The 27406-nt window shown below is 44.4% G+C and overlaps 2 protein-coding genes across 3 annotated transcripts; both read left to right on the forward strand.

Annotated features, from left to right (window-relative positions):
- Positions 1-13930: 13930 nt before the first annotated feature.
- On the forward strand, positions 13931-15087 carry LOC128635371 (cystine/glutamate transporter-like). The gene is made up of 3 exons (XM_053688056.1): positions 13931-14077; positions 14204-14381; positions 14708-15087. The coding sequence occupies exons 1-3, from the start codon at positions 13946-13948 to the stop codon at positions 14770-14772; spliced, it is 375 nt and encodes a 124-aa protein (XP_053544031.1). The 5' UTR covers positions 13931-13945; the 3' UTR covers positions 14773-15087.
- Positions 15088-17739: 2652 nt separating this feature from the next.
- LOC128635370 (cystine/glutamate transporter-like) lies at positions 17740-25048 on the forward strand. 2 transcript variants are annotated; one of them, XM_053688054.1, is made up of 12 exons: positions 17740-18073; positions 19835-19961; positions 20315-20430; positions 20923-21048; positions 21177-21276; positions 21502-21546; positions 21629-21752; positions 21867-21970; positions 22151-22247; positions 23968-24117; positions 24244-24421; positions 24735-25048. In XM_053688054.1, exons 1-12 carry the CDS (start codon positions 17836-17838, stop codon positions 24797-24799), a joined length of 1470 nt encoding a protein of 489 aa, XP_053544029.1. In that variant the 5' UTR covers positions 17740-17835; the 3' UTR covers positions 24800-25048. The 2 variants fall into 2 exon arrangements, with proteins under 2 accessions (XP_053544029.1, XP_053544030.1); XM_053688055.1 differs by lacking the exons at positions 19835-19961; positions 20315-20430.
- The last annotated feature ends 2358 nt before the right edge of the window (positions 25049-27406 follow it).

A 27406-nucleotide genomic window follows, 5' to 3' on the forward strand; every position in this document is an offset into this window, starting at 1 on the left:
GTCTTCAACCCAGGTGCTTTACACACCGTTGAGGGCCATCCTTAGGGAGAGGTTAGGCTAGCACTTACACCTAGGGCATGGCTCATCTCATCTTCTTCTCATTTTCCCTGTAGTGCTGGATTACTCTATGGAAAGGCCCAGTGGTTTCACAATGGTTCTTTTCTTCATTATGTGTCTTACAGTTGATCAATTCCTTGGGTATTTATGTACAAACACAGCTTTTCGTACTCTTTGTTGCTGCACTGACCATTGGCGTACAGTCACTGTTACGTGTCCCCACAGGTGTTGTTCCTGCTCGTCTACAATCAAACCCTACTCTGTGGGTTCAATCTGGACTATGGCTTGTTCGGGGGTGGCCTTTAATAAATCCAAGATCATTTTATGTTCTCTCACAATGACGCTAGAGGTGTGCATGTAAAACGTGCAGGGTAACTGCAGAATCGATTGTAGTGTTCCTGGGTCTGGTTGTCCTGGACTGGTATACCAAAACAAAGTCATATCGTGGAGTCCCACTTTTTCTCGGATAGGCCCTTTTCCGGCCTCTACCTTGTATCAGCAGGGACTATAAATCTTCTTTAGCTTGATGTGCTTAAACCGTACGCCTGTATCACTTGTGTATGTTTCCCTCGTGGTTGTCCTACTGTGGTTGTCCTACATGTCGGAGCGCGCTTCTCGTATCTCGCTGCACTCACTGTCAGATACCGTGGTGGTGGGATCAGATTCCATGATGATGGTGGGAGCTGTGGTGGGTGCTGCAGGGGTCACATCGGGCGCAACTAAGTCAGGCGCCGTCAGGTCAGTAGGGAGAGTGTCTGCGGTGGCCATGGTGGGAACGTAAGGACGCATGTCAACATACACGGTTTCTGCCTCATTCTGGCTCTGTCGTCTGCACACCACCCCCCTTTGAGGCGGAAACGCCTCACCCAAAACCACGTACTAGCCAGAAATATTATTGGTAGTCGCAGCAGATACGGCCAACTTACGAGTGCATGGTATGATGCAGCAAGTGATGAAAGCAAGCAGTAGAAACAGCGCCAGCAGCGCCGTACCGACGCGAGCAATTGTTGCCATCCAGCTACCCGACGTCATCCAGGAAAACCAGGACGGAAGGTGTAGCGCATCGCCTTGCCCCGAGTTGGCAGCATGTTCCCTCTGTAAGGCTTGTAGGCGGGCGAGCACTCTAGACAGGGCCCCCTTTTCACCTGTGTGGAGAGGAATCGCCGCACAGCATTCAGGGCCAATCATCGTGCACACCCCCTCCTCCGGGGCTCACATCTGATCGAGGGCAAAGCGGTTCTGGGCTGCCATCAGAGAAGTAGCATGGAGTTGGTCCCGGATAAGTCCTAAAGCGCCCAACGTATAGTTAATGAACCTCTGCTGATTATACCACAGATAGTTGATCCATGCCGTGTTACGAACAACCTGCACTCCAGGGAGGAGGGTGGCAGCAAACCTGCTCCCGACTGATCCCATAGCCTTGTATTTGTCTGGGACATTCACCGGGGCGCCAGCCCAGTTCAAAATAACCACCGTATCAGTTGCCCAAACTGTGTAATTCATGGTGTCCGCATCTCTAAGATATTGGCCCCAGAGTACAGTATCACGATGCATGCGGCGTGGAGGAGGCCCAGGGGGGTCGAGTGGTACGATAACAGGGGTCTTTCCGTCAAGCCGGACAGGGGCGCAACACCCCTGCCATTCAGTAGGCAGCGTCTGGCGGGCCCGGTCTCCCCCACAATACCAAAACACATCTGCCACTGCCCTGGTGCCATACACCAAGTCCGGAACAGAAATGTCTTCGTAGACTGGCGCTCCACTAGAATTGTCCAGTGTGGAGTTATACGACACAAGCACAGGGACACGTAAGTCCTCCGAGGGGAGCGTAAGATTGCATCGGGCCGACAGGTTACCTACGTCGTAGGTACCAAATGGGGAACATACACACAGGGGAAAGGAGGGGGGCAATTCCTGGTGGACCAACACCATAGCAGCATCCTGAGTCTGCAGCGGCTTAAAAAGACATGAAGAGCTGGCGTTCCGCATCCAGTCAGGGCCATAGTCTATAGACAGTGATCCCAACAGACAGACTGTGGGGCACAGGAACTGCACCGTGTAGGGGGTGGATAGGCATTCAACGAGGTCTCCCAGGGGGAACATGAAATGAGGCATGGATACACGGTCGTGACAAATCAGGCATGAACGGTGCTGGCATGTGTAAGCTGTACAGACAGAAGAGCGGAGACCTCACGGGAGAACAAGGAGCTTTCGGGTCCCTGGGTGACGCAAGCGTCAGCTGTGCAGTGAAAGGGCAGACGGGGCGGGACACCAAAAACACTTGAATAGTCAGGGCACGACTGATCGAAACGGCACCACCATCTGGCCGGGGTCCTTGTAATCTGGAGGTGGCCTACGGTGAGGTTCAGGGAGTCTTGTCCGGTCTCATAGAGGGCTACATGCGGGCTACCACGAAGTAAAGCCGCCTGATAGGCAAGGGTAATCAAAGACAACGCACAAAACATTTCTCGGGAGTGGGCAGTCGATAGGGAGGCCACATACAAGAGAGGGGTCTCCACCACAGGTGGGCGGGGAGTGCTCGGCTGACCTGCCCCGTTAGGTCGGCCCCCACGGCGACGCGTCCCGAGACTGTCCATCTTCTGGCCAAACGAAGAAGAAGATGAGAACACGTCTTCCCTTAGGCGGTTTGCCAGGCGGTCCGCTGGGTCATCATCCCCGTCGAGGAAGCCTAGTGAGAAACGAGCGCCTATTGTGCCTCTCTTACGTCGCAGGGACGGCCTGGGTGAGTCGGAAGTGGACATGGGAGTTGTCACAGGTATCTCGGTCCCAGGTGACATGGCATTTGTCAGGGCACAATCATGTGCGGGGGAAGAAACATGGGTGTCATCAGACTTTTTTGGAAAGGGTGCATACACTAGTAAAAGAGCCATAGTCAGTCCAGCCACCAGAATCACGGCCCACACCACAATGATGGCCTTATCATTACTCATGAGTCTATATGGAGGAGCATCCCCCCGGGAGTTCGGCATCGTTTCGGACAGGGGAAGATTCCACAGCGTCTTCTGGAAGTAAGGCAGGAGGGCTCAATCCGCCTAAATCCGCTAACTCTATAGTCTCGTACGGCATATGCGACTGAACAGGTGGGTCATCCAAGCCTTGCACTATGGAGGCCAAATCGGCTGAGATGAAATGCAAGTCTTCGACCTCCGTGGGAAGGGGCGCCAGCAGTTCTTGGCTCACTGGTGTGTCCCCGATGCTTGACGACCCTGCTGCTGCTTCAACTGCAGTGAGGGCGCCACTCGGCCAGCTCTCATCAAGGCTAGAAATAGGGCTAGGGGTCTGTCGGTCTGCCCGCCTTTTGGTCTGAGCCCTTGTACCCTGCGCCGGGCTTCGGTCCTCGTCAGTGCCACTGTCACTGTCAGTGCTGGACTCAGTTTTTGGGCAGTCGGGAGGTCGGGCTGAGTGGGTTTTGCCTGACGTCGAAGGTTGCTCCCCGGGGGGTAACGCCTGTTCATCAGCTCTACGAAGCAATGGTCCCTTACCAAAGCCTCCTCGGCTGCAGTGGTTCAGATGATACCAATGGGGTCGTCCCGCTACTTTTACTGCTGTTGGTGTGGCAGCCACCACCTCAAACGGTCCTTCCCTTCGTGGTTCTAGAGAGTTCTTCCTCATGAAGACCCAGATCCACATGTGATCTCCTGGATCGATCTGCCTTGCCCGGGGAACCTCCTCGCCGTGGACCGCCTCTTGTACCTGTGAATACAAATGTCTGTGGATCTGTGTGAGGGTGCGTATATAGGTTTTCATTTCACCCTCCAACTGTTCTAATGAGGGGCCAGTATATGGGGCGCGTGTGAATGCCATAGGCATTGGATGCCCTGTCAACATCTCATGGGGCATGAGGTGCGTACACGCGGCTAGTCTGGGAGCGCATTTTCAGCAGGGCCAGGGGCAAGGCCTGCACCCAGGTCAGTCGCGAGCTGTCACAAATTTTTGCCAATTTACTTTTCAATATGCCGTTAGCCCGTTCCACCATACCTTGGGACTGAGGATGATACACACAACCCAATTTGTGTTCAATCCCCAGTGCCTTGGTTATCAAATCAATGGTCTGGTTAACGAAATGCGCTCCGTTGTCGGAGCTCAGATAGTCCGGAATACCAAACCGGGGAATGACTTCCTGGCAAAGAAACTTGGCAGCGGATTTAGCGTCTTCTCTAGAGGTGGCCGTGGCCTCTACCCATCTACTAAACTGGTCCTCCACCACAAATATGTAGCGTTTTGATTCCTTCCTATTCTCGGCCCCCATGTCGACATAGTCCATTATTAGATGCCTGAACGGGCCCGTTGGTGGTGGAATATGCCCCAGGGGTGCAGTAAAGTTTTGCGCACATTATTTCTTATGCACGTTTCGCAGTTATTGAGCGCTTGGTCCACCGCACTTGCCAAGTACGGTGACCACCATTCTTGTCTTATTTTCCGAATCGTCTCTACCCTGTTAGTATGGTCGAGGCCGTGGGCATCTTTTATCAGCAACGGTAGGAGACTGGCAGGGGCTACGCACATGCCATCGATGCTTCACCAAAGGCCAGTCCCTCTATCCTTTTTCGCCCCCCGTTTTATCCATGTAGAAAGTTCTGCTTCACCAGCTGTGTTCTGCACTTCCACTATCTGCGCCACATTGTCCTCCATTGGGTGACGGACCGAGACCTCTTCTGGTTGCGTGAGCGCCATCATCTGGGCTGGTCCCACTGCGGCTTTCTTGGCGGCTTCGTCTGCTGCTGTGTTCCCTTTGGTGATAAAAGAGCCGTCCGTTTTGTGTGCTTTACACTTAATAATAGCTACTGCTGATGGCAAGGTCATTGCATACAATAAGTCAGAGATTACTTCTCCGTGTGTCACAGTAGACCCGTCAGCACGTTGAAATCCCCTTTGTGCCCATATTGGACCACAAACATGGCATACCCCATGAGCATAAGCAGAGTCTGTGTATACATTACAACGTCGGCCGCTGCCCAGTTTACAAGCAGCTGTCAAGGCCTTTATTTCCGCCAGCTGGGCCGAACACAGTTGTGGAAGGGAAACACTCAACGCTACCTGAAATTCCAAAGGAGTTTTGCACGCCTCTATCATGGCATACCCTGCCCGATTTCCGGCATTGGTACGGAAGCAGGATCCGTCCACGAAGAAGGTGCGTTCTGCATCCTGTAGGTCATCATTTTCTAGGTCAGGTCGTGCCTTCAGGAATTTCTCAGACTCACTGACGCACTCATGCGGTTCTCCATCTAGGGGTATCTTCATTTTCTCAGCCGTATTAACCGTAGTACATCTTTCAATAGTCAATTCAGGTGCAGAGAGTATGGAATCATACCCGGTGCATCGTGAATTAGTTATCACAAAATTTTGACTGGTTAGAAGGGCATGAAGAGCATGAGTTGTATACAGGGTGACCGAATGCCCCATCGTAATTGAAGATGCTTTCTGGTAGGCAAATGCTGCCGCCGCCAACGACCGATAACACGGTGGCATACCTCTTTCCACATTGTCAAGGGCCGTACTGTAGTAGGCTATAGCTTGTTTCCCCTTCCCCTGTTGTTGCTGAGTCAGTACGGCGGTTGCATACCCCTTTCTTTCCGATACGTACAGATGAAATGGTTTTCTGTAATCTGGATTGGCTAGGGCTGGTGCCGTAGCCAACGCCGCCTTTATATCTATAAAAACTGCGTCTCCTTCAGGCTTCCATTCTAGCTTGGCATTTCGTTGTGCATGGTTGGCTGCTTTAATCATGTCCTGTAGGGGTTGGACCCTCAGCGCAAACTCACATATCCACGGTCAACTAAATCCTGCCATACCCAAAAAGGCCAACATCTGCCTCACCGTTTGTGGCCTGGGGGCCCTGCTGATGGATTCCATGTGCCTGGGAGCTATTGTACGGCTTTCTCCTTCTAATACCCGACCCAGATACTCCACTTTGGTCTTACAAAATTCTAGTTTCTCCCAACTGACCTTGTGGCCATTGTCTGCTAACAACCGTAACACTTTTAATGAATCCTGTTGATACTCCTCCTGCGAAGGACTGCATATCAAGAGATCATCAACATATTGCAGGACCGTACTGTGGCAGTCCAGCGTGGTCAAATCCCGGGCCAGCACCTGATTGAATATTGACGGGCTTTCACAATATCCTTGTGGTAACCGTGTATAGGTGTACTGTTTCCCCTCATACGTAAAGGCAAACAGGTGCCGCGAATCAGGATGCAAGGGTACACTGAAAAAAGCTGAACATAAATCTATGACCGTGTACCACTTTGTCCCCTCTGGGATATTTGTCAGCAACGTATGGGGATCCGGCACTATTGGCGTCTCTGGTACCACGAGCTGATTGACGGCACGCAGGTCGTGAACCAGCCTCCATTTGTCCGTGCCTGGATTTTTGACCGGAAAAATGGGTGTATTACAGGGGCTGTCTGTGGGAATGAGGACCCCGGCCTCTAGTAGTCCCTGTATGGTTGGCCTTATCCCCTCCCAGGCTTGTTCCGACAGCGGATATTGTCGCTGATAGGGTAACCGAGCATCTTCCCTAATTTTTATCCTTGCTAGCCCCACTGACTTTACTAATCCCACGTCCGTCGCGTGCTTGGTCCATAATTGTTCCGGGATGTCCTGTAACAGCTCCTGTGCAGTATCCTTGCCTGACCCCATTACAGTCATCTGCTTATTTTGTCAATTCGTCTTGCGGTGTATTTCCATACTTCCCGCAAGTACCGTGTCAATGGCTACTATTGAGATGCGGGTGTATTCCCCATTTGGTGAAGTATGTAGATATCGGTTCTGGGTAGGTTTCCATTCCTGTACCTCCTTTGCTTGTTTCACCATAGACCCCAGGTCTTTTGGCTCAAAACCGTGTGCCACCATAAGGGTGACATGGGGAGCAGCCTCTTTTTCCTGATACCAGTTCATTATTCTGTCTGGGAGTTTAATCACTGCCGCCACCCCTTGGGGTCCACAGACCACATCCAGCGTTTTAATGTCCATCTTCTGTCCTTGTTCCATTTCTTCCCACAGTTGTGCATAGTCCTGATCTTGCCCACCTTTGTCGTATTTAATAGTGCAGTGTAGTGGGGTGTTAACTCCCCGATACTCTGGTCGCATATACTGAATCCATGGCTGCCATTCCTGATACTTTTTCCATAATTTGGACCGATGTATGTCTGGAATTTCCAACCAGTACACCCTGTCTTCCTCTTGTGTTACAGTTTCTCCCTCAGGCACAATGAGGCATTGCATAGCTCCAGTTTTTGGAAACGTTATCCATATTCCAGTCGCTTCACACCGTATTTGTGCCCCTAATTTACATAAAGTGTCCCTTCCCAACAGGTTGACAGGTGCGTCTGGGGCATACAGGAGCGGGGCCTGAATTGTTACCCCATCCAATGTCAGTTCCTGAGGCTCTGTGAAGCGTAAGGTTTGTGTTTTCCCCGAAAAGCCCATCGTTTGTATTGCCTTACGAGAAAGGGGGAGCTTGGAGCTTTCTTTCCCGATACTTGAATAGGTAGCCCCTGTATCGATCATGAAAGATGTGCTAAACATATTTCCTATTTTTACCGTTATTGTGGGTTCCTGTTCGGGGTGCAGTGTGGTGGCATACTGCATCAGCTCCCCCCTTGACTTCTCTGGGCATCTTCAACTTTGGTGCGGTCCCTGACCTCCACTGGGACCGTACATGTGGTCTCCCGGAGGGCCTGGGACTGCCAGGGTGGCTGTGTTCTATCCACTTCAGGCATAGGCTGGGGAGCCCGTGGTCCCAACATCTGTTCTCGCCTTTCAGCCCTGTCCACCATTTCCCCCCAGGTTGGTCTGTGAAGATGTGGCAATTTCGTCGCAGATGGCTAGGGTCCCCACACTCCCAGCATCCTTCAGTCTGGTTGCTTCCTCGGGGCATGAACCTACCCCTGCCATATCCCCTCCCCTTACTCCAATATGGCTGTCCGGAATACACGGGGGAACCTATTTGGTACATTTGATCATAGGGGGTTGGGTTCATTCTCACAGGACGTTGTGTCACTTGCGCTTGGGGATACCCCTGGGTGTCTACTCCCCTTGCTTCTATTGCTGTCCCAACAAGGCCTGAGGGCGGTGCAGGCACCATCATAGCCGCTTGTTTAACACTCTCTTTTCTTTTTTCTCTCTCCTCCTGTTTGGACCTGGCTATTTCTCCAAGCTGTGCCTTGTATAATTGAGTCAGCAGGGTGTCTACAGCATCTTTAACCTCTTTCTTCAATTTTCTATGCTGTTCCACGTGGTGCGTTACATGTGCCATGAATGTGTTCCATTCCATTGAGCTCAACCCTACTACTTCTTCCAGCTTCTTCTGCACCTCATCTGGCAGGGCTTTCTTTAACAACATTTTAAACAACCCTACACTTGCTACCGAGGAGTCCCATTTTGCCCTCTTCATCCTCTTGTCCTTCTTGTTCCTTCTCCCCTCCTCTATCCTGACCACCAAGCTTCGGAGTGCTAGTGGGCCCTCCCCCATAGCTCGTTCTTTTGCTCTCCCCAAATGACAATTCGGTCCTTCATTTTTTGACACTCTCTTTCTTCAAACGTACCTGCCTTGGGCCATCTCCAAAGTCCACATGTCTTCTCATTCCATTTTTTTCAATAATGTCTAATGTCTTTTTCATCTGCTTTATGTTTTTCCACAATAATTTCCAGCACCGTCCTTCCCTTTTCCGTTTCAGCAGCCATACTTGGCATCCGAATGTGTTTTCCTTTATCTGGTTGCTCCTGTTCCGCCCTTTTTATGCGTCCTTTCTTTTCCCCTTTTTCCCCTTCCTCTTCGTCTTTCGGCCCAGCTTTTTACTTTCTCTTAACTCTATACTACAATACTCACACAATTTATATTTCACACATTTCACCCTTTCCTCCTGACTTTCCCTAGTTTCAAAACACTCATTCATTCACCGGGTATTACTTTACCCAGACCTGGGCCCAGGGTTTGTACCCCTCCAAGCAGGCCTGGACACACTCCAGCGGTATCAGGGGTCCCCACCAAGCAGTCACCACCCTCTACGTGGCCAGTATCTGGGGTTGTGAGGCCTCACCACCTGCCTCTATTGCAGACCTGAATTCTTATTAATTCAGCGGTATCGCAGGACACTTTCACACATGCACTTTAAACACACATTTCATTTTTCTCTGTTCTACAACAAATCAAGCACTTTTTCATGACACATCATCTTTTGCCTTTTCTCACTCACTTCCTTAAACTGTGTCCCAATTACAATATAGTACACTTAATGTGGGCTCTTTTGGAGATCAACTCTATCCCTTCTCCGTCACGTGGGGCCTGATCCGAGTGACAGCAGAGTATCTAAGTCAGGTCTTTGTTTAAACAGGCGCCTGTCAGGCCTCTTTTCCTATACAGCCTTTTGCTGTCCCTCGGGACCATATCCCACAGTCCAGTTTCAGGATATTCGGGTCGTAGCCCAGTCCCATCTGGGTCGCCAAAATGTGGAACAATTCGGTGTCCACTAAACAGTACGTACAATATAGATTAAGACTTTTCCAGCAAAGTTATACTTACGCTAATTCAGTTGTTTCTTCGTTCAAGTCTTGAAAATATCACACAGAGCCAGTGAGTGAGGAAAAGCAAAGGTCCAATTTTATTTTCCCAATCACATGAGATCCAAACCGTTTGGAATATCCCAAAGAGTGATCTGATCTGTCCTGGAGCGGGGCTCCCCTTTTATACAGTTTGTCCTTTGAGCCTCCGCCCCCTGTTCCTTTCTCCAAATACCAATATGTTTAGCTATTCCTGCCTCCCGTTCACCTTATATCCATATTTGCACACCTTCCAGCAACCCTTATGTCATATCATTGTCCTTTTTCAGCAACCCTTATAATCGCGTTTTACTCATTTTCCTAACCCCTTAGGTACCTTTTATCAATCTTTTCCAAAACCCTTAAATCCGACCCAGCCCAGTTTGGGTTTTTTAAAAACATGATCCCCATTTTGTTCAACATTTGGTTTCTGGCCGTTGGACAGAGCGGATCTCTACTGCTGTCTTTTGGATATAGACTTTAATTATTTGTATCATGGGTAAGTGTGTTATATTACCTTATTATCTGTGACTTGTGCATTTTACTTCTTCTATTCTCTGGTTTTAGCTTCCTACATCTCATCCTCTGGTTATGTGCTTGTGTGTGTATGTGTGCGTTCCCAACCTATAGATAGCCTCCTGCTTTTGTCTCGTTCCCCTCCTTTTTTGGTGTTCATTGGCTGCTTAGTACTGTATGTCATTTTAGCTGTTAGTAACCAGGTGCACATGGTGAATTCCCCTTTTCTTACATGCCTCTCTATGTTTCCTTATATGCAGCTCACAACGCAGGACTTGGCTTCCTCTTCGCTGCACTGGAGGGACTGGAGGGTTTTGATCTCAACACTAGATACCAGCTGTCCAATTTATTTGCGGACCTCGCTCTTTTGGTTGATGTCTTACGCACGCCCTCCACGATTTCCACTTTCCCTCATCCACTACGGTATCGGTTGAGCCCAGCTGCTACCCTTGTTGATGCTTCTACTCAGACTGGTCTTGTTGTTAACACTCCTCTGTTTTCTGCTGATGACTTTGAGGCAATGGATTCTCCCAGTACTGCCTATTCTGATGCCCCACTAAGTCCAATTCCCTCTCCAGGGCACACTCCCCACCATCCGCTTTTTTCTCCGTCTTATTCCCCTATCAGTCCCTCTTATTCTCCAACTAGTCCCCCTTATTCCCAATAAATGTGGTGGTGCTTCCTACCCTTTGCGTCCTGTGGTTATTTCCTTCCTTATCTTTATTTAATGTACCAAATAATTTACAACAACGCCCAAGTCTGCCGACCATGGTCCGCTCACACCTGAGTCCGCCATCACGGCCGACCACGGTCCGCTCATGCCCGAGTCCGCCGACCACATTCCGCTCACTCCCGAGTCCGCTGACCATGGTCTGCTCACACCCGAGTCCGGCGACCACGGTCTGCTCATGCCCGAGTCCGCCGACCACGGCCGACCACGTTCTGCTCACTCCCGAGTCCACCAACACTGACGACCACAGTCCGCTCACTCTCGAGTCCGCCGACACGGCCGACCAAGTTCTGCTCACTCCCGAGTCCGCCGACACGGCCGACCCTGGTCTGCTCAAGCCCGAGTCCGCCAACCATGTTCTGCTCATGCCCAAGTCTGCCGACCACGGTCCGCTCACACCCAAGTCCGCCGTCACGGCCGACCACGGTCCGCTCATGCCCGAGTCCACCAAAACAGCCGACCACGGTCTGCTCACGCCCGAGTCCGCCGACCACGTTCTGTTCACACCCGAGTCCGCCGACCACGTTCCGCTCACGCCCGAGTCTGCCGACCATGGTCCGCTCAAGCCTGAGTCCGCCGACCATGGTCCGCTCAAGCCCAAGTCCTCCAACACGGCCGGCCACGTTCTGCTCACTCCCGAGTCCGCCGACACGGCCAACCACGGTCTGCTCAAGCCCGAGTTTGCTGACCACGGTCTGCTCAAGCCCGAGTCTGCCAACACGGCCGACCACATTCTGCTCACGCCCGAGGCCGCCGACGCGGCCAACCACGTTCTGCTCACGCCCAAGTCTGCCAACACGGACAGCCAAGTTCTGCTCGTGCCCAAGTCCGCCGTCTATGGTCCGCTCAAGCCCTAGTCTGCCGACCACGTTCTGCTCACGCCCGAGTCCGCTGACACGGCCGACCACGTTCCCAACCTATAGATAGCCTCCTGCTTTTGTCTCGTTCCCCTCCTTTTTTGGTGGTTCATTGGCTGCTTAGTACTGTATGTCATTTTAGCTGTTAGTAACCAGGTGCACATGGTGAATTCCCCTTTTCTTACATGCCTCTCTATGTTTCCTTATATGCAGCTCACAACGCAGGACTTGGCTTCCTCTTCGCTGCACTGGAGGGACTGGAGGGTTTTGATCTCAACACTAGATACCAGCTGTCCAATCTCAACACTAGATACCAGCTGTCCAACCTGACAGCCAAGTTCTGCTCATGCCCGGGTCAGCCGACAGGGACAGCCAAGTTCTTCTCACGCCTGAGTCCACCGAAACGGACAGCCAAGCTCTGCTCACGTCCCAGTCTGCTGACATGACCAGCCAAGTTCAGTCTGCAGCCTCTGTTGAGTATGTCACTCTGCTTTCCTGCGCAGCCGAGGACGTCTCTCCGCTTTCCTGCTCAGCTGAGGACATCACTCCACTTTCCTGCAACGCGGAGGAAGTCACTCCGCTTTCTTGCAACGCGAAGAAAGTCACTCTGCTTTACTGCTCAGCTGTGGACGTCACTCCGCTTTCCTGCTCAGCCAAGGACGTCACTCCGCTTTCCTGTTCTGCTGGGAGCTTCTCTCCGCTTTCCTGTTCTGCTGGGAACTTCTCTCCGCTTTCCTGTTCCACTGCAGACGTTGCTCTGTTTCCCAGCACGGCTGCGGACGTTGCTCTGCTTTCATGCTCCACCGAGGATGTCACTCTGCTTCCCTGCTCTGACGGGGATGTCGCTCTGATTTCCTGTTTAGCCCGGGACGTCCCTCCGCTTTCCTGTTCAGCCGGGGACGTCCCTCCGCTTTCCTGTTCAGCCGGGGACGTCGCTCCGCTTTCCTGTTCTGCGGAGGACGTCACTCTGCTTTCCTGCCCTGCTGTGAACGTTGCTCTGCTTTCTTTTTTCGTTAAGAATGCCGTGCGGTCTCCTGGTTCTGCTTGGGACATTTTGTCCAGGGGGCCTGGGCCGCCAATGGAGATGGATGTTTCATGGCACTCCGGGAGGGGTGCCTTTGGGGAGGGGTTCTGTCACGAATTCCCCTCTAAGCAATGCGTTGTGGAGCATGTGGGCGCGTGTGCACGAGCAGGTGCGATAAGCACTTGCTTTTCCCTTGTTGACAATCGTGAGATTTTGACACGTGCATTTGTTATGTTCTATTATTTCTCCTACCTGTTCTGTCTTGGCTATTGTTTCACGTGTGTCTGAATTATGCTCAGCTGTCAGCCATTTTGAATGCGTATATCTTCTAAATACAAATGTTGTCATTGTTGTGGTGCACACTAGCTTTTAGATAATTTAAGGCTGATGTATTCATAGTAAAAGCCACAAAACGTCAATTTTGATTTCATGGGGACTTTAATGCACATCTGTAGATTTGTTGTGGGTTTTTTTTTGTTTTTTGTTTGTTTTGTTTTTTTGTTTTTTTGTTTTTTTTTTGGGGGGGGGGGGATTTTTGTATAACAGCACAGTCTGCGTTAGTTTTGTTATACCACAGTGATTACAATGTATAATTAATTACTGAACTGCACATTTTAACGGTTTAGAGTTAGGTTTAATGTGGTGGAAAGTCCAAGAGACAAGTTAGTTCCTGTTCTCACTTACATTGTACACAAAATCTGTTTTTAATTACTTTTATTATTAGTCCCTGAGTCTGAGCTGTTCCTATTAAAAAAAAACAATAAAGTATACGAACAAGCACATTAATATACAATAGCCATGCTGTTAAACAAATAACACACACCTTCTGACCAATCAGATACGAGTGTTTATCCATGCTGCAGTATAAAGCTGTTATACAGTACATTCAGTAAGTGATAACTGGAACGATCCACAACATGTAATGTAACTATAAATGGATAAAACGTATGTCGTTCTTTCATAAATAAAAAACCGCAATCATGGGCAAATTGCAGTGGTGTAAGAGGAATAAAACATTTCATGACATGCAGTTAATGGAAAACAATCAACATCGGGGTAGTAACAGTAACTCTGCTTGACATCAGGCCGCATCACGTAAGCTCATCGCTGATTGTTTTCCTATAAGAGCACGTCCCGATGTGTTGTACTCTTTAGTGACTGTCTCGGCTGTTATTGTTACAGTGCCCTCTAGTGGTTATCATGTTGGCAAGAGGAGACATTTATCAACTGATCAACTTTGCTTCTTTCTCGTGCTGGTTCTTCATCGCCCTGGTTACACTGGGGCTTCTCATCCATCGCTATCGATTCCCAGACCATCCACGAACATTTAAGGTTTATATCTCTAATTAACTTAATTTTATTTTTCATCTCAGCTGTTAATGAAATTTTTTATAATTTTAATAGCCAAAAACTATTACTTTTGTTTAACTAGATCTTTTTTTAAATATGTGAACCTAGGTTCCTCTGGCTGTTCCTGTGATCTTCACGGTGGTGTGTTTCTTTATCGTGGGTCTGTCTCTGTATTCAGACCCCTGGAACACAGGTTGCAGTTTTGCTGTTACTTTCACTGGAATCCCAGTGTACTACCTGACCATAAAGCACTCGTATATACCGAACCGTTGGAGAAAAGCCATCAGTGAGTTATGCCTTTCCTTTTCTCTTTCCTTTCCTTTCACTCATTCATTTCCAGTAAACGCTTTATCCTGGTCAGGGTCACAGTGGATGCCCTGGAATACACCCCGGCTGGGACGCCTGTCAATCACAGATGACGTTCCACACACACACGCACACCATTCACACACTCTCATTTAAATCTAGGAGCAATTTTATTTGCGTCTGTGTTATAAATAGGGAAGTTTTCATATACGATTAATATTTCACTATTACCATTACCTTTTCAACTAGTCTTTGGTGATGTATGTAATAAACACTAATGTTTGTTTCTTCTCTTGCTCTGTTCAGATTACTACACTAACCAACTTCAGATCTTGTTGGAGGTGGTACAGCAAGAAGTTCAGACCTACTGAAGGAGCACAAACATTACACTGAGGGGCGGGCGGTAAACAGAGACATCCTAAAATTATCAACAAACCATCCAACAACCTCTCAACTGACTGCCATGAACAAGTTTAAGAGGTTTAGTCTCAAAGACATGGAAATTTGATATCTGAGATGGAAATATTGTGAAATATTATCTTTTTTTTTAGTAGGTTATAGCATCTTCTCAAACGTTGTACAACTAACCCAGACTGTGGTAGCCATTAAATATTTAACTTTCCCATGTTGCAATCCTCACCGGACTCCTGAAAGGCTGTAACACAATAAAAAGGGGGGGGGGGGTGAGGGGGGGGATGAAAAGTCTCGACTGTAATCTGGTTAATCCATAATTTCTTTAACAGCTAAATATCCTTCAGTGTCTGATACAAATGATTTGAGATGGAATGAGGTGTTTTCATATATTTAAAAGTTGTTGCCAACCTTTAGTAACAAAAACACACACACACTCACACACAAAACAGATTACTATGGAAACTGTACACCAATGTACTACTGTGTTACAGAAATTGTTCTATGGTTGTGATGATAGCCTCATGTTATGTCCTTCGTTCTGGTACGTAAAGAAATTCAATTGTTGGTTAAGAGTTTTGACAGTGTTAGCAATGATGAATGCAGGTTGAAATTAAACACAGGGTTTCAGTAATAATAATAATAATAATAATAATAATAATAATAATAATAATAATAATAATAATAATAATAATAAAAGGCAAAAACCATAAAGCACACAGAATAGAGAATGACAGCCGGATGCATGTACAGTGAAAGAGGGTTGAACCTGACAGAATTAGAAAATCTGTCCACTGAGTCTGGTAGTGTGTCACAGAAGAGTAGTAGATCAAAATCCAAAGCATCAGCAACTGAATTTGAATAAAGTTTAGAAAATACTGCCATCTGAGCGGTCCTGTAGCCATAGATAGCTACTTTCACTTCTATTATGTGCAAATAATGAAGCAGCCTGTGACGATACGGCCAGCAGATGGCACTGTGGCTCGTCTTCGGATGAGTCACATGACTTTGTTTTGGTTCACTCGCTTCCGGCTTGTGCGTTAGCGCTAGTCATTCTGATTTGTCACAGGTGATTGCGTTTTGAGTTGATTATACTTTGTATTTAAACGCCTGAGTTATTGAGCACGGGGCTCAGTATAATTAGTGGTATTAGTTGTAAGATTTGTATTGTTGACATCGTTTGTTTTCATGCCGGGAAGGATATCGTTATGCCACGTTTCCCGTTTGCCTGTGAAGACCGTATTACTTTGGTTTTGTGTCTTTAAGTTTAATAAAGACTTTGATCTGCGCCTGCATCCGCCTCCTGTCTACGTAACGTTCCACAACCCTAATTTTAGTTTACAACATGTCGAAGGTTTAGTTTGTAAACTGTATTAAGGTCTCATGGTGGCCTTAAAGAGGAACCGGTTAGCTACTTACCCATCTATACACGGATGTATCCTGAAATCCTGAAGAACTTTAACTTCTTGTTACTTGTAAACGAAAGCAAATAGGGTCCACGTTATAGCATTCCATTTTTTTTATTAACACCACACTTAAGTTACAGCGTATAAGCCAGTTTCTTCCTGCATTATAATTAAAAACAAATGTTTATTTCAGTGATATTGCATGCAATATTACCGTCAACATAGCTCTAAAAATAAAATCTATTTTTAACACTGCATGAAAATTAATGACTTGCAGTAGGATATATTACAACCTTTAAATATCTAGAGGAACAGAATATGATATTCAGATATTAAATGATTGCAGGAGAGGAGTGGGTGAACAGGAATAACTATAATGCAGAAGTATAAGTGCCAAACAAGCCAAAGCCACTAGATCAATATTCAGTATGAGCTATTTACAGTATATATTTAATAAAGACAGTAAAGGAAATAAAAGAAGATAAAACAGCACGGGGAAAAGGAACCTGAGAGTTGCCAAATAAAACCCAGATCAAAACTAAACAAGTTTTGCTATGTCTTATCTGCCCTCTTTCCCAAACAAACGAACATGGAGTTTTATTGAACACACGGCACCGGTACAACAGATAACAGGTAGTGAGTTCATACATTCACATAGTAGATTTCAATAAACCAGTGATCACAACCAAGGATATGGACAACCAAAACAAAACACACACGCACTCTTCACATCTCTCGACCTAAACAGACCTGGTGGTTTTTAAACATCTGCACAGTGGAGGATTGGGCGAAGTAGAAGATGCCCTAATGATGATTGGCAGATGACATCCAATCAACAGTGACCTGCGAGTGAAATAGCGGAGTGAGAGAAATAGATTGAAGCAGAGGAACAAACACCAAAAAATAAAAATACAAATAAAAATACAACGCAAACAAAACATCAAAACAAACATGGAACTGATCAGGATGCATTACCATCAATATGCCAGATATCAATTGGCAACACTTCACACCGACATTTCTATAATGGGTCTACAAAGCAACAGTGTATATACAGTATATCAAATTTATTCAGCGTGAGTATAATATCTGTTTTCCCTCTAGTAATAATTTTCATAGGCCTATATTTAATAAGTTACCTGTACTCGAAGCAATCATTGGTTTAGAGCAATTGGTTTCCTTAATTTACTTGAGTAAACCGAACACGTAAGGATTTACAGAATATCTACATTTGCATCCACTTTCACCTCCCAGTCATGACACGCTGCAGTCCCTCTGCCTTTTAGTTATGGCTGAAGGAACAAAAGGGGATTGTTGTACTTCTACAATGAACATGAAAGCAGAGAGTCAGAAAGGAGAAGAGAAACGAATAAAAACTGCACACACTGCGCAAATCTTTTCATACTTGGCACACGAAACGGAGGGAAAAAGTTGTTAAATCACTTATTCATGAATTAATATGTGAGTTCACTCCCACCCACACTCCCCCACCCCCAACCCCCAGCCCTACCCCCTCCCTCTAACCCCTACCACTAGTTCACCTCCACTGCGAGGAAAGGTATTGGCTTGTTGTTCAACTCCACAGCAGAAGTTTCTGCTCTCTCTGAGGAGCTGGACATGTCCGTTGTGAGGGGAACTAAAGCAAAGATGGCGAGCCAGAAAGAGGAGTGTGAAGGGAAGGAAGATCGGGTTCATCTGAGACGCAGCATTAGTCTGGTGCCTGCAGTCTCCTTCATCATGGGCACCATGATTGGCAGCGGGATCTTCATCGCTCCCAAAGGAGTGCACATCAATACAGGCAGTGTGGGACTCTCCCTAGTGGTCTGGGCGCTCTGTGGACTCCTCTCCACGTTTGGTACGCTTCTAAACCTTTTAGCAGTTAGATGTTTAATAATACATTACTGTTCAAAACAATATACACAATGAAGAGAACCTCTAGATTATTGCACCTCAGAAAATAATAGTGCTTAACACCATATTATAACATACTAACTACAATATACTTTCTTTCATCAAAGACATGAAAATTTGATATCTGAGATGGAAATATTGTGAAATATTACCTTTTTTTTGTAAGTTATAGCATCTTCTCAAATGTCGTGGTAGCCATTACACATTTTACTTTCCAATGTTACAACCCTCAGCGGACTCCAAAGGCTGTAACATAATAAAATGAGGGGGGAATGAAAAGTCTCAACTGTAATCTGGTTAATCCATAACTTCTTTAACAGCTAAATATCCTTCATATAAAATAAAATCATTTAAACCACTGTAGTCAGTGTCTGATACAAAGGATTTGAGATGGAATGAGGTGTTTTCATATATTTAATAGTTGTTGCCAACCTTTAGTAACACACACACACACACACACACACACACACACACACACACACACACACACACTCACATACAAAACAGATTACTATGGAAACTGTACACCAATGTACTACTGTGTTACAGAAGTTGTTCTGTGGTTGTGATGATAGCCTCTTATTATGTCCTACATTCTGGAACGTAAAGAAATTCAATCGGTGGTTAAGAGTTTTGACAGTGTTAGCAATGATGAATGCTATTTGAAATAAACACAGGGTTGAAATAATAATAATAATAATAATAATAATAATAATAATAATAATAATAATAGTAACAATAATTTTGAATAATAATAAGAAGAAATAAATTTTGCTTGTATTTTCTCACTTGTAAGTCACTTTGGTTAAAAGCGTCTGCTAAATGAATAAATATAAATAATAATAATAATAATAATAATAATAATAATAACAATAATAATAATAATAATAATAATAATAATAATAATAATAATAATAATAATAATAAAAGGCAAAAACCATAAAGCACACAGAACAGAGAATGATAGCCGGATGCATTCACAGTGAAAGAGGGTTGAACCTGACAGAATTATAAAATCTGTCCACTGAGTCTGGTAGTGTGTCACAGAAGAGTAGTAGATCAAAATCCAAAGCATCAGCAACTGAATTTGAATAAAGTTTAGAAAATACTGACACACAGGGTGTACTCTGTGTGTCAGTATTTTCTAAACTTTATTCAAATTCAGTTGCTGATGCATTGGATTTTGATTTACTACTGTTAATTACTACTATTAATTTTGATTACTACTACTGGATTGTTAAATGTATTGTAATAGATAATACACACAGTATAGTCCAGTTAAGCAGTATTTTTTTTTTGTCATGTTAGCTTTGGCTAACACTGTTGATCAATTTATGAACATGTTTTTTTTCTTCTTTGATGTACTTTTGTTATTACTGATATTCAGTATGTGTAAAAGATGTTTTGATCCATACACAAGTCTACATCCCTCTGCTTTCCTGGAGTTTTCCCAGGAATTAGGCTTAATAAAGTAAATGTAAATAATAAATAAATAAATAAATAAATCTTTTTAAATCCAAAGATTTGTTTGTGACAAAGGATTTAACATTAACCGATTTCATCAGGGTAGAGCTGCAATGAGTTACTACGAGTAATATGGCTTTCCCCCAAGTGTGCTGGGGAAACACAAACCTGTTTGGCAGGCACTTGGAACACTTCCTTGTCTTGTCTACTTTTGTCTTGTCTTGTGTTTCCTTGAATTCAGGTGCCTTGTGCTATGCTGAGTTGGGGACCAGTTTCAAAAAGTCTGGTGGCCATTACACATATTTACTTGAGACCCTTGGGCCACTTCCTGCTTTCCTGATGCTTTGGTCTGAGTTCATTTTCATCAGGTCAGGTTGTGTCTGTTTGCATTCTAAATCATAGGGACTTTTAAAAAATTAAAATAAAAAACCTATGAAATGGACCGAGATGCCACGATTTGATTCTGGATGTTGTGAAATAGGAAATCAAGAAGAGATCATACCAGAGAGCATGAGTGATTTCCACAAAAGCCAATTGCTGTTGTCCGTGATACAGCACAGATGCTAAAAAATGTTTTTTGCTTTAATGGGCACTGACACATTTTATTTCATTAATGCCTTGTTGATTTAGTACGTATGCAGACTCACTGTTGATGGATGACATAAAAAGGTTTTTGTGTCACTCCAGCATCCCTTGTCACTTGTCACTCTTTTCTTTGCAGACCTGCAGTGACTGGGTATATTGCACTGGCTTTTGGACACTATGTCATAGAACCTTTTTTCACGCCATGCCAAGCTCCTCTACTATTAATCAAAGTGGCCAGTTTTCTTGGAATGAGTAAGTGAAATGTGTACACAAATTAATTTTTGACTAACCGAACAGCACAGTGTTGCGGTGCGTAGCTTTGACCCTCCAGAGTTCTTCCCATATCCATGTGGGTTACATCTGGCTTCGTCTGGTTACTTTCCACCTCCCAGAAGCATGCTGGTAGACAGACTGGGTACACTAAATTACCCCTAGGTGTGAATGTGTGTGCGTGTGTGCATGGTACTGTGTGATGGACAGGAGTTCCATCCAGGGTGTATGCTCTGGATCCACCTCAACCGTGAACAAAGCCATTTCTGAAGAGGAAAAACACACGTGTTTTAGTTGATCGAGAACGTCTTAAAGCAATGATTAGATAATCAGGTGGGCACCATTATGGTTGGAACTAAAGTATTCAGGAAGGTAGATCTCCAGGAACAGGGTCGGTGACCACTGATCTAACCTATGATAAGCAGTGACATATTATACTGATTTCTAACTCGAAATCATTTTCTGCTCTTTCAGCACTTTTGGTGGCAGTGAACTGCTGGAGTGTATCACTGTCCTCTCGTACACAGGTCATCCTCTTGATCGTTAAGCTCCTTAGTCTGGTTCTGATCATTGTCCCAGGAATTGTGGCTCTGGCCAAAGGTAGCAAAGATTTGATACTTGACTATTATTATTATTATTATTATTATTGTTGTTGTTGTTGTTGTTGTTGTTGTTGTTGTCATCCAGCGATAGTGAGCGAAAAACTTTGTTTGTAACTCCCTCTTCAGGCCAAACCGAAAACTTCCAGAATGGTTTTAACTTCGAGGCGCTCACACTGACAAAGCTGCCTTTAGCCTTCTACGCGGGACTTTATGCCTATTCTGGATGGTGGGTAATAACCTTTTTCCCCCAGAATATTACAAATAAATCTGAATCACAGCTCATTTTATAGATGCCTGATTTTAGAGACTAAACATAATCCAACAAAAAGCCCACATCTTTGCATTTCTCTCAGTACGAGAACCAGAGAGCAGCAGGTCATCATGGACACACAGGTCTATCCATTTATAACTACACAGTGCTCTGTGACATCTTGTTTGCCTTTGCTTTCAGGTTTTCATTAAACTTTGTGACAGAGGAGGTTATCAATCCAAAAAGGTATGGGGAACGGGGAGGATCCGATTGAATTTCCATGTCGATTCTTACCCTTGTAATTAGACTTGTTTCTTGTATTTGCCAGAAACATTCCATTGGCCATCATTTTGTCCATGATCACAGTTACTACATTATACGTGCTGGTGAATGTAGCGTATTATACTATGATGACCGAAAACGAGCTGCTGATATCCGATGCAGTAGCAGTGGTCGGTATTATTCAAATTTGTGTGTTCACAATGTCAAGAGGTGCAGTGATTTTTTTTTCAATTGGAAAATGTCAAATCGTTCTCAGTCAGTTTCTTTTTCTGTACGGCACACAGACTTTCGCCAGCAAAGCTCTGCCCAGGATGGCATCACTGGTGCCCATACTGGTGGCCATGTCCTGTCTTGGGACCATGAACGCAGGGATCTTTTCAGTACCGAGGTATAAAGTCTGTTAGAAGTAAACGTAAATACTTCATCATGTCTAGTTCAATTTCCTCAGATTTTAATTACACAATTTATTTGAATGTGTGTGTGTGTGTGTGTGTGTGTGTGTTTGTGTGTGTGTGTGTGTGTGTGTGTGTGTGTGTGTGTGTGTGTGTGTGTGTGTGTGTGTGTGTAGAATGTTATTTGTGGCTGCCAGAGAGGGGCAATGGCCAACCCTGTTCTCCATGATACACATACGAAGAAAGACACCAATGCCTGCTGTACTATTGCTGGTAATGTACTGTAATGTATTACTGGTTGCCTCTATTGAGAAAAATACATTTCATATAACATGTGCAGTTGCTCATTTTACTGTCATTCATTCATTCTTGATCATCTATTAATTTTATACCACAGTGCTGTTGAATGCTCAGTTCTGATTGGCCCATTCTCTATAGCACTCATCCTAATACATTATCACTTCTATACTAACAACTTTGACAGGGACTTGTACAGAGGACACGCCACATAAACAAATAAAAATAATAATAATAATAAAATGTGTGAATTTTTGAGGGTTGGTTTTTTTGTGAGGAGATTTTATTTAGCACTTTTGGAAGGAGACACCAGTGTCAGAGCTTTGTAACAGTCAGAGATAAAGCTGTAAATTTTACAACATTGTCTTAATAACTTAATAAGAGTGAAACAATGAGACACTGGTTCGAGAACAACTGTTAATGTAAGGAATAACACACAATAGACTGTGCTGTTAAATGTCATTAAAATCACCGTGAAGTGCCTTGAAACGTGCAGTGTTATTTGACGTGCTGACATAACTTCCACTGAAACAGGAAGTCGGGGTGGGGCATATCGATTGGCTCCTCCCCCTTTTAAAATAGTCAATAGTATTTAGCTTACTTCACAGACCAGGCTAAGCCGTACTTGACAGTTAGTAGCATGGATGCAAGCCAGAGCAGTAATAATGCTAATAATAATAATAATAATAATAATAATAATAACAACAACAACCAAAGACATGTTTTTGACCCGTGCTTGCTCATATGATTTCTCTCGCTCAACAACGCCAACTTCGGCTGTGTGATTTATTATAATGTTGGGGCGGGAAAATCTTGCAGAATGATGTCATCAATTGTTGATCCGTATTGTTGGTGGAAAGAGACTGTACATTTTGAATGCGTATATCTTCTAAATGCAAATTTTGTCATTGTTTTTGCGCACACTAGCTTTTAGAGAACCTTAAGCCTGATGTATTCATAGTAAAAGCCACAAAACTTCAATTTTGATCTCATGGGGACTTTAATGCACATCTGTAGATTTTTTGTGGGGTTTTTTGTTGTTGTTGTTGTTGTTTTTGTTTTTTGTTGTTTTTTTTTTTTTTTTTGGGGGGGGGGGTATTTTTGTATAACAGCTCAGTCTGCATTAGTTTTCTTATACCACAGTGATTACGATGTATAATTAATTACTGAACTGCACATTTTAACGGTTTAGAGTTAGGTTTAATGTGGTGGAAAGTCCAAGAGACAAGTTAGTTCCTGTTCTCACATTGTCTGAGCTGTTCCTATAAAAAAACAACAATAAAGTATACGAACAAGCACATTAATATACAATAGCCATGCTGTTAACCAAAATAACGCACACCTTCTGACCAATCAGATACGAGTATTTATCCATGCAGCAGTATAAAGCTGTTGTACAGTACATTCAGTAAGTGATAACTGGAACGATCCACAACATTTAATGTAACTATGAATGGATAAAAAGTATGTCGTTCTTTCATAAATGAAAAATCGCAATCATGGGCGAATTGCAGTGGTGTAAGAGGAATATTTCATGACATACAGTTACTGGAAAACAATCAACATCGGGGTAGTAACAGTAACTCTGCCTGACTTCAGGCCGCGTCACGTAAGCTCATCACTGATTGTTTTCCTATAAGAGCACGTCCCGATGTGTTGTACTCTTTAGTGACTGTCTCGGCTGTTATTGTTACAGTGCCCTCTAGTGGTTATCATGTTGGCAAGAGGAGACATTTATCAACTGATCAACTTTGCTTCTTTCTCGCGCTGGTTCTTCATCGCCCTGGTTACACTGGGGCTTCTCGTCCATCGCTATCGATTCCCAGACCATCCACGAACATTTAAGGTTTATGTCTCTAATGAACTTAATTTTATTTTTCATCTCAGCTGTTAATGAATTTTTTTATCATTTTAATAGCAAAAAACTATTACCCTTGTTTGACTTGATTTTTTTGCAAATATGTGAACCTAGGTTCCTCTGGCTGTTCCAGTGATCTTCACGATGGTGTGTTTCTTTATCGTGGGTCTGTCTCTGTATTCAGACCCCTGGAACACAGGTTGCAGTTTTGCTGTTATTTTCACTGGAATCCCAGTGTACTACCTGACCATAAAGCACTCGTATATACCGAACCGTTGGAGAAAAGCCATCAGTGAGTTATGCCTTTCCTTTTCTCTTTCCTTTCACTCATTCATTTCCAGTAAACGCTTTATCCTGGTCAGGGTCACAGTGGATGTCCTGGAATACACCCCGGCTGGGACACCTGTCAATCACAGAGGACGTTCCACACACACCATTCACACACTCTCATTTAAATCTAGGGGCAATTTTATTTGCGTCTGTGTTATAAATAGGGAAGTTTTCAGATACGATTAATATTTCGCTATTACCATTACCTTTTCAACTAGTCTTTGGTGATGTATGTAATAAACACTAATGTTTGTTTCTTCTCTTGCTCTGTTCAGATTACTACACTAACCAACTTCAGATCTTGTTGGAGGTGGTACAGCAAGAAATTCAGACCTACTGAAGGAGCACAAACATTACACTGAGGGGCGGGCGGTAAACATAGAAACCCTAAAATTATCAACAAACCATCCAACAACCTCTCAACTGACTGCCATGAACAAGTTTAAGAGGTTTAGTCTCAAAGACATGGAAATTTGATATTTGAAATGGAAATATTGTTGAATACTACCTGTTTTTAGTAGGTTATAGCATCTTCTCAAACGTTGTACAACTAACCCAGACTGTGGTAGCCATTAAATATTTAACTTTCCCATGTTGCAATCCTCAGCGGACTCCTGAAAGGCTGTAACACAATAAAATGGGGGGGGGGGGGGGGGGGGTGAAAAGTCTCGACTGTGATCTGGTTAGTCCATAACTTCTTTAACAGCTAAATATCCTTCAGTGTCTGATACAAAGGATTTGAGATGGAATGAGGTGTTTTCATCATTTAAAAGTTGTTGCCAACCTTTAGTAACAAAAACACACACACACACTCACACACAAAACAGATTACTATGGAAACTGTACACCAATGTACTACTGTGTTACAGAAATTGTTCTATGGTTGTGATGATAGCCTCATGTTATGTCCTACGTTCTGGGACGTAAAGAAATTCAATTGTTGTTTAATAGTTTTGACAGTGTTAGCAATGATGAATGCAGGTTGAAATTAAACACAGGGTTGCACTAATAATAATAATAATAATAATAATAATAATAATAATAATAATAATAATAATAATAAAATATTAATAATAATAAAAGGCAAAAACCATAAAGTGCACAGAATAGAGAATGATAGCTGGATGCATACACAGTGAAAGAGGGTTGAACCTGACAGAATTAGAAAATCTGTCCACTGAGTCTTTTATTAACACCACACTTTTCAAGTTTCAGTGATATTCATTGATTTCAGTGACATTGCTTTATTACCATCAACATAGCTCTAAAAATACAATCTATTTTTAACACAACATGAAAATTAATGATGTGCAATAGGACGTTACAACCTTTAAATATCTAGAGGAACAGAACGTGACAGGAATAACAGGAATAACTATAATGCAGAAGTATAAGTGCCAAACAAGCCAAAGCCACTAGATCAATATTCAGTATGAGCTATTTACAGTATATATTTAATAAAGACAATAAAGGAAATAAAAGAAGATAAACAGCACGGGGAAAAGGAACCTGAGTGTTGCCAAATAAAACCCAGATCAAAACCAAACAAGTTTTGCTATGTCTTACCTGCCCTCTTTCCCAAACAAACAAACATGGAGTTTTATTGAACACACGGCACCGGTACAACAGATGACAAGTAGTGAGTTCATACATTCACATAGTAGATTTCAATAAACCAGTGATCACAACATAGGATATGGACAACCAAAACAAAACACGCACACTTCACATCTCTTGACCTAAACAGGCCTGGTGGTTTTTAAATATCTGGACAGTGGAGGATTGGGCGAAGTAGAAGATGCCCTAATGATGATTGGCAGATGACATCCAATCAACAGCGACCTGCGAGTGAAATAGCGGAGTGAGAGAAATAGACTGAAGCAGAGGAACAAACACCAAAAAAATAAATACAAATAAAAATACAACGCAAACAAAACATCAAAACAAACATGGAACTGATCAGGATGCATTACCATCAATATGCCAGATATCAATTGGCAACACTTCACACCAACATTTCTATAATGGGTCTACAAAGCAACAGTGTATATACAGTATATCAAATTTATTCAACGTGAGTATAATATCTGTTTTCCCTCTAGTAATAATTTTCATAGGCCTATATTTAATAAGTTACCTGTACTCGAAGCAATCATTGGTTTAGAGCAATTGATTTGCTTAATTTACTTGAGTAAACCAAACACGTAAGGATTTACAGAATATCTACATTTGCATCCACTTTCACCTCCCAGTCATGACATGCTGAAGTCCCTCTGCCTTTTAGTTATGGCTGAAGGAACAAAAGGGGATTGTTGTACTTCTACAATGAACATGAAAGCAGAGAGTCAGAAAGGAGAAGAGAAACGAATAAAAACTGCACACACTGCGCAAATCTTTTCATACTTGGCACACGAAAGGGAGGGAAAAAGTTGTTAAATCACTTATTCATGAATAAATATTTGAGTTCACCCCCACCCACACTCCCCCACCCCCAACCCCCAGCCCTACCCCCTCCCTCTAACCCCTACCACTAGTTCACCTCCACTGCAAGGAAAGGTATTGGCTTGTTGTTCAACTCCACAGCAGAAGTTTCTGCTCTCTCTGAGGAGCTGGACATGTCGGTTGTGAGGGGAACTAAAGCAAAGATGGCGAGCCAGAAAGAGGAGTGTGAAGGGAAGGAAGATCGGGTTCATCTGAGACGCAGCATTAGTCTGGAGCCTGCAGTCTCCTTCATCATGGGCACCATGATTGGCAGCGGGATCTTCATCGCTCCCAAAGGAGTGCACATCAATACAGGCAGTGTGGGACTCTCCCTAGTGGTCTGGGCGCTCCGTAGACTCCTCTCCACGTTTGGTACGCTTCTAAACCTTTTTATAGCAGTTAGATGTTTAATAATACATTACTGTTCAAAACAACATACACAATGAAGAGAACCTCTAAATGTTTT

Source organism: Ictalurus punctatus, chromosome 19 (assembly GCF_001660625.3).
Source record: "Ictalurus punctatus breed USDA103 chromosome 19, Coco_2.0, whole genome shotgun sequence".
NCBI classification, from domain to species: domain Eukaryota; kingdom Metazoa; phylum Chordata; class Actinopteri; order Siluriformes; family Ictaluridae; genus Ictalurus; species Ictalurus punctatus.

What these genes read in the sequence shown, in the direction of transcription:
- LOC128635371 (XM_053688056.1), top strand. Translation starts at nt 13,946, where the DNA reads ATGTTGGCAAGAGGAGACATTTATCAACTGATCAACTTTGCTTCTTTC. An exon ending in ACCATCCACGAACATTTAAG is followed by an intron (nt 14,078 to 14,203) that starts GTTTATATCTCT and finishes ATGTGAACCTAG; the next exon opens with GTTCCTCTGGCTGTTCCTGT. An exon ending in CCGTTGGAGAAAAGCCATCA is followed by an intron (nt 14,382 to 14,707) that starts GTGAGTTATGCC and finishes TGCTCTGTTCAG; the next exon opens with ATTACTACACTAACCAACTT.
- LOC128635370 (XM_053688054.1), top strand. Translation starts at nt 17,836, where the DNA reads ATGTCCGTTGTGAGGGGAACTAAAGCAAAGATGGCGAGCCAGAAAGAG. An exon ending in AATTGTGGCTCTGGCCAAAG is followed by an intron (nt 21,049 to 21,176) that starts GTAGCAAAGATT and finishes CTCCCTCTTCAG; the next exon opens with GCCAAACCGAAAACTTCCAG. An exon ending in ACCATCCACGAACATTTAAG is followed by an intron (nt 24,118 to 24,243) that starts GTTTATGTCTCT and finishes ATGTGAACCTAG; the next exon opens with GTTCCTCTGGCTGTTCCAGT.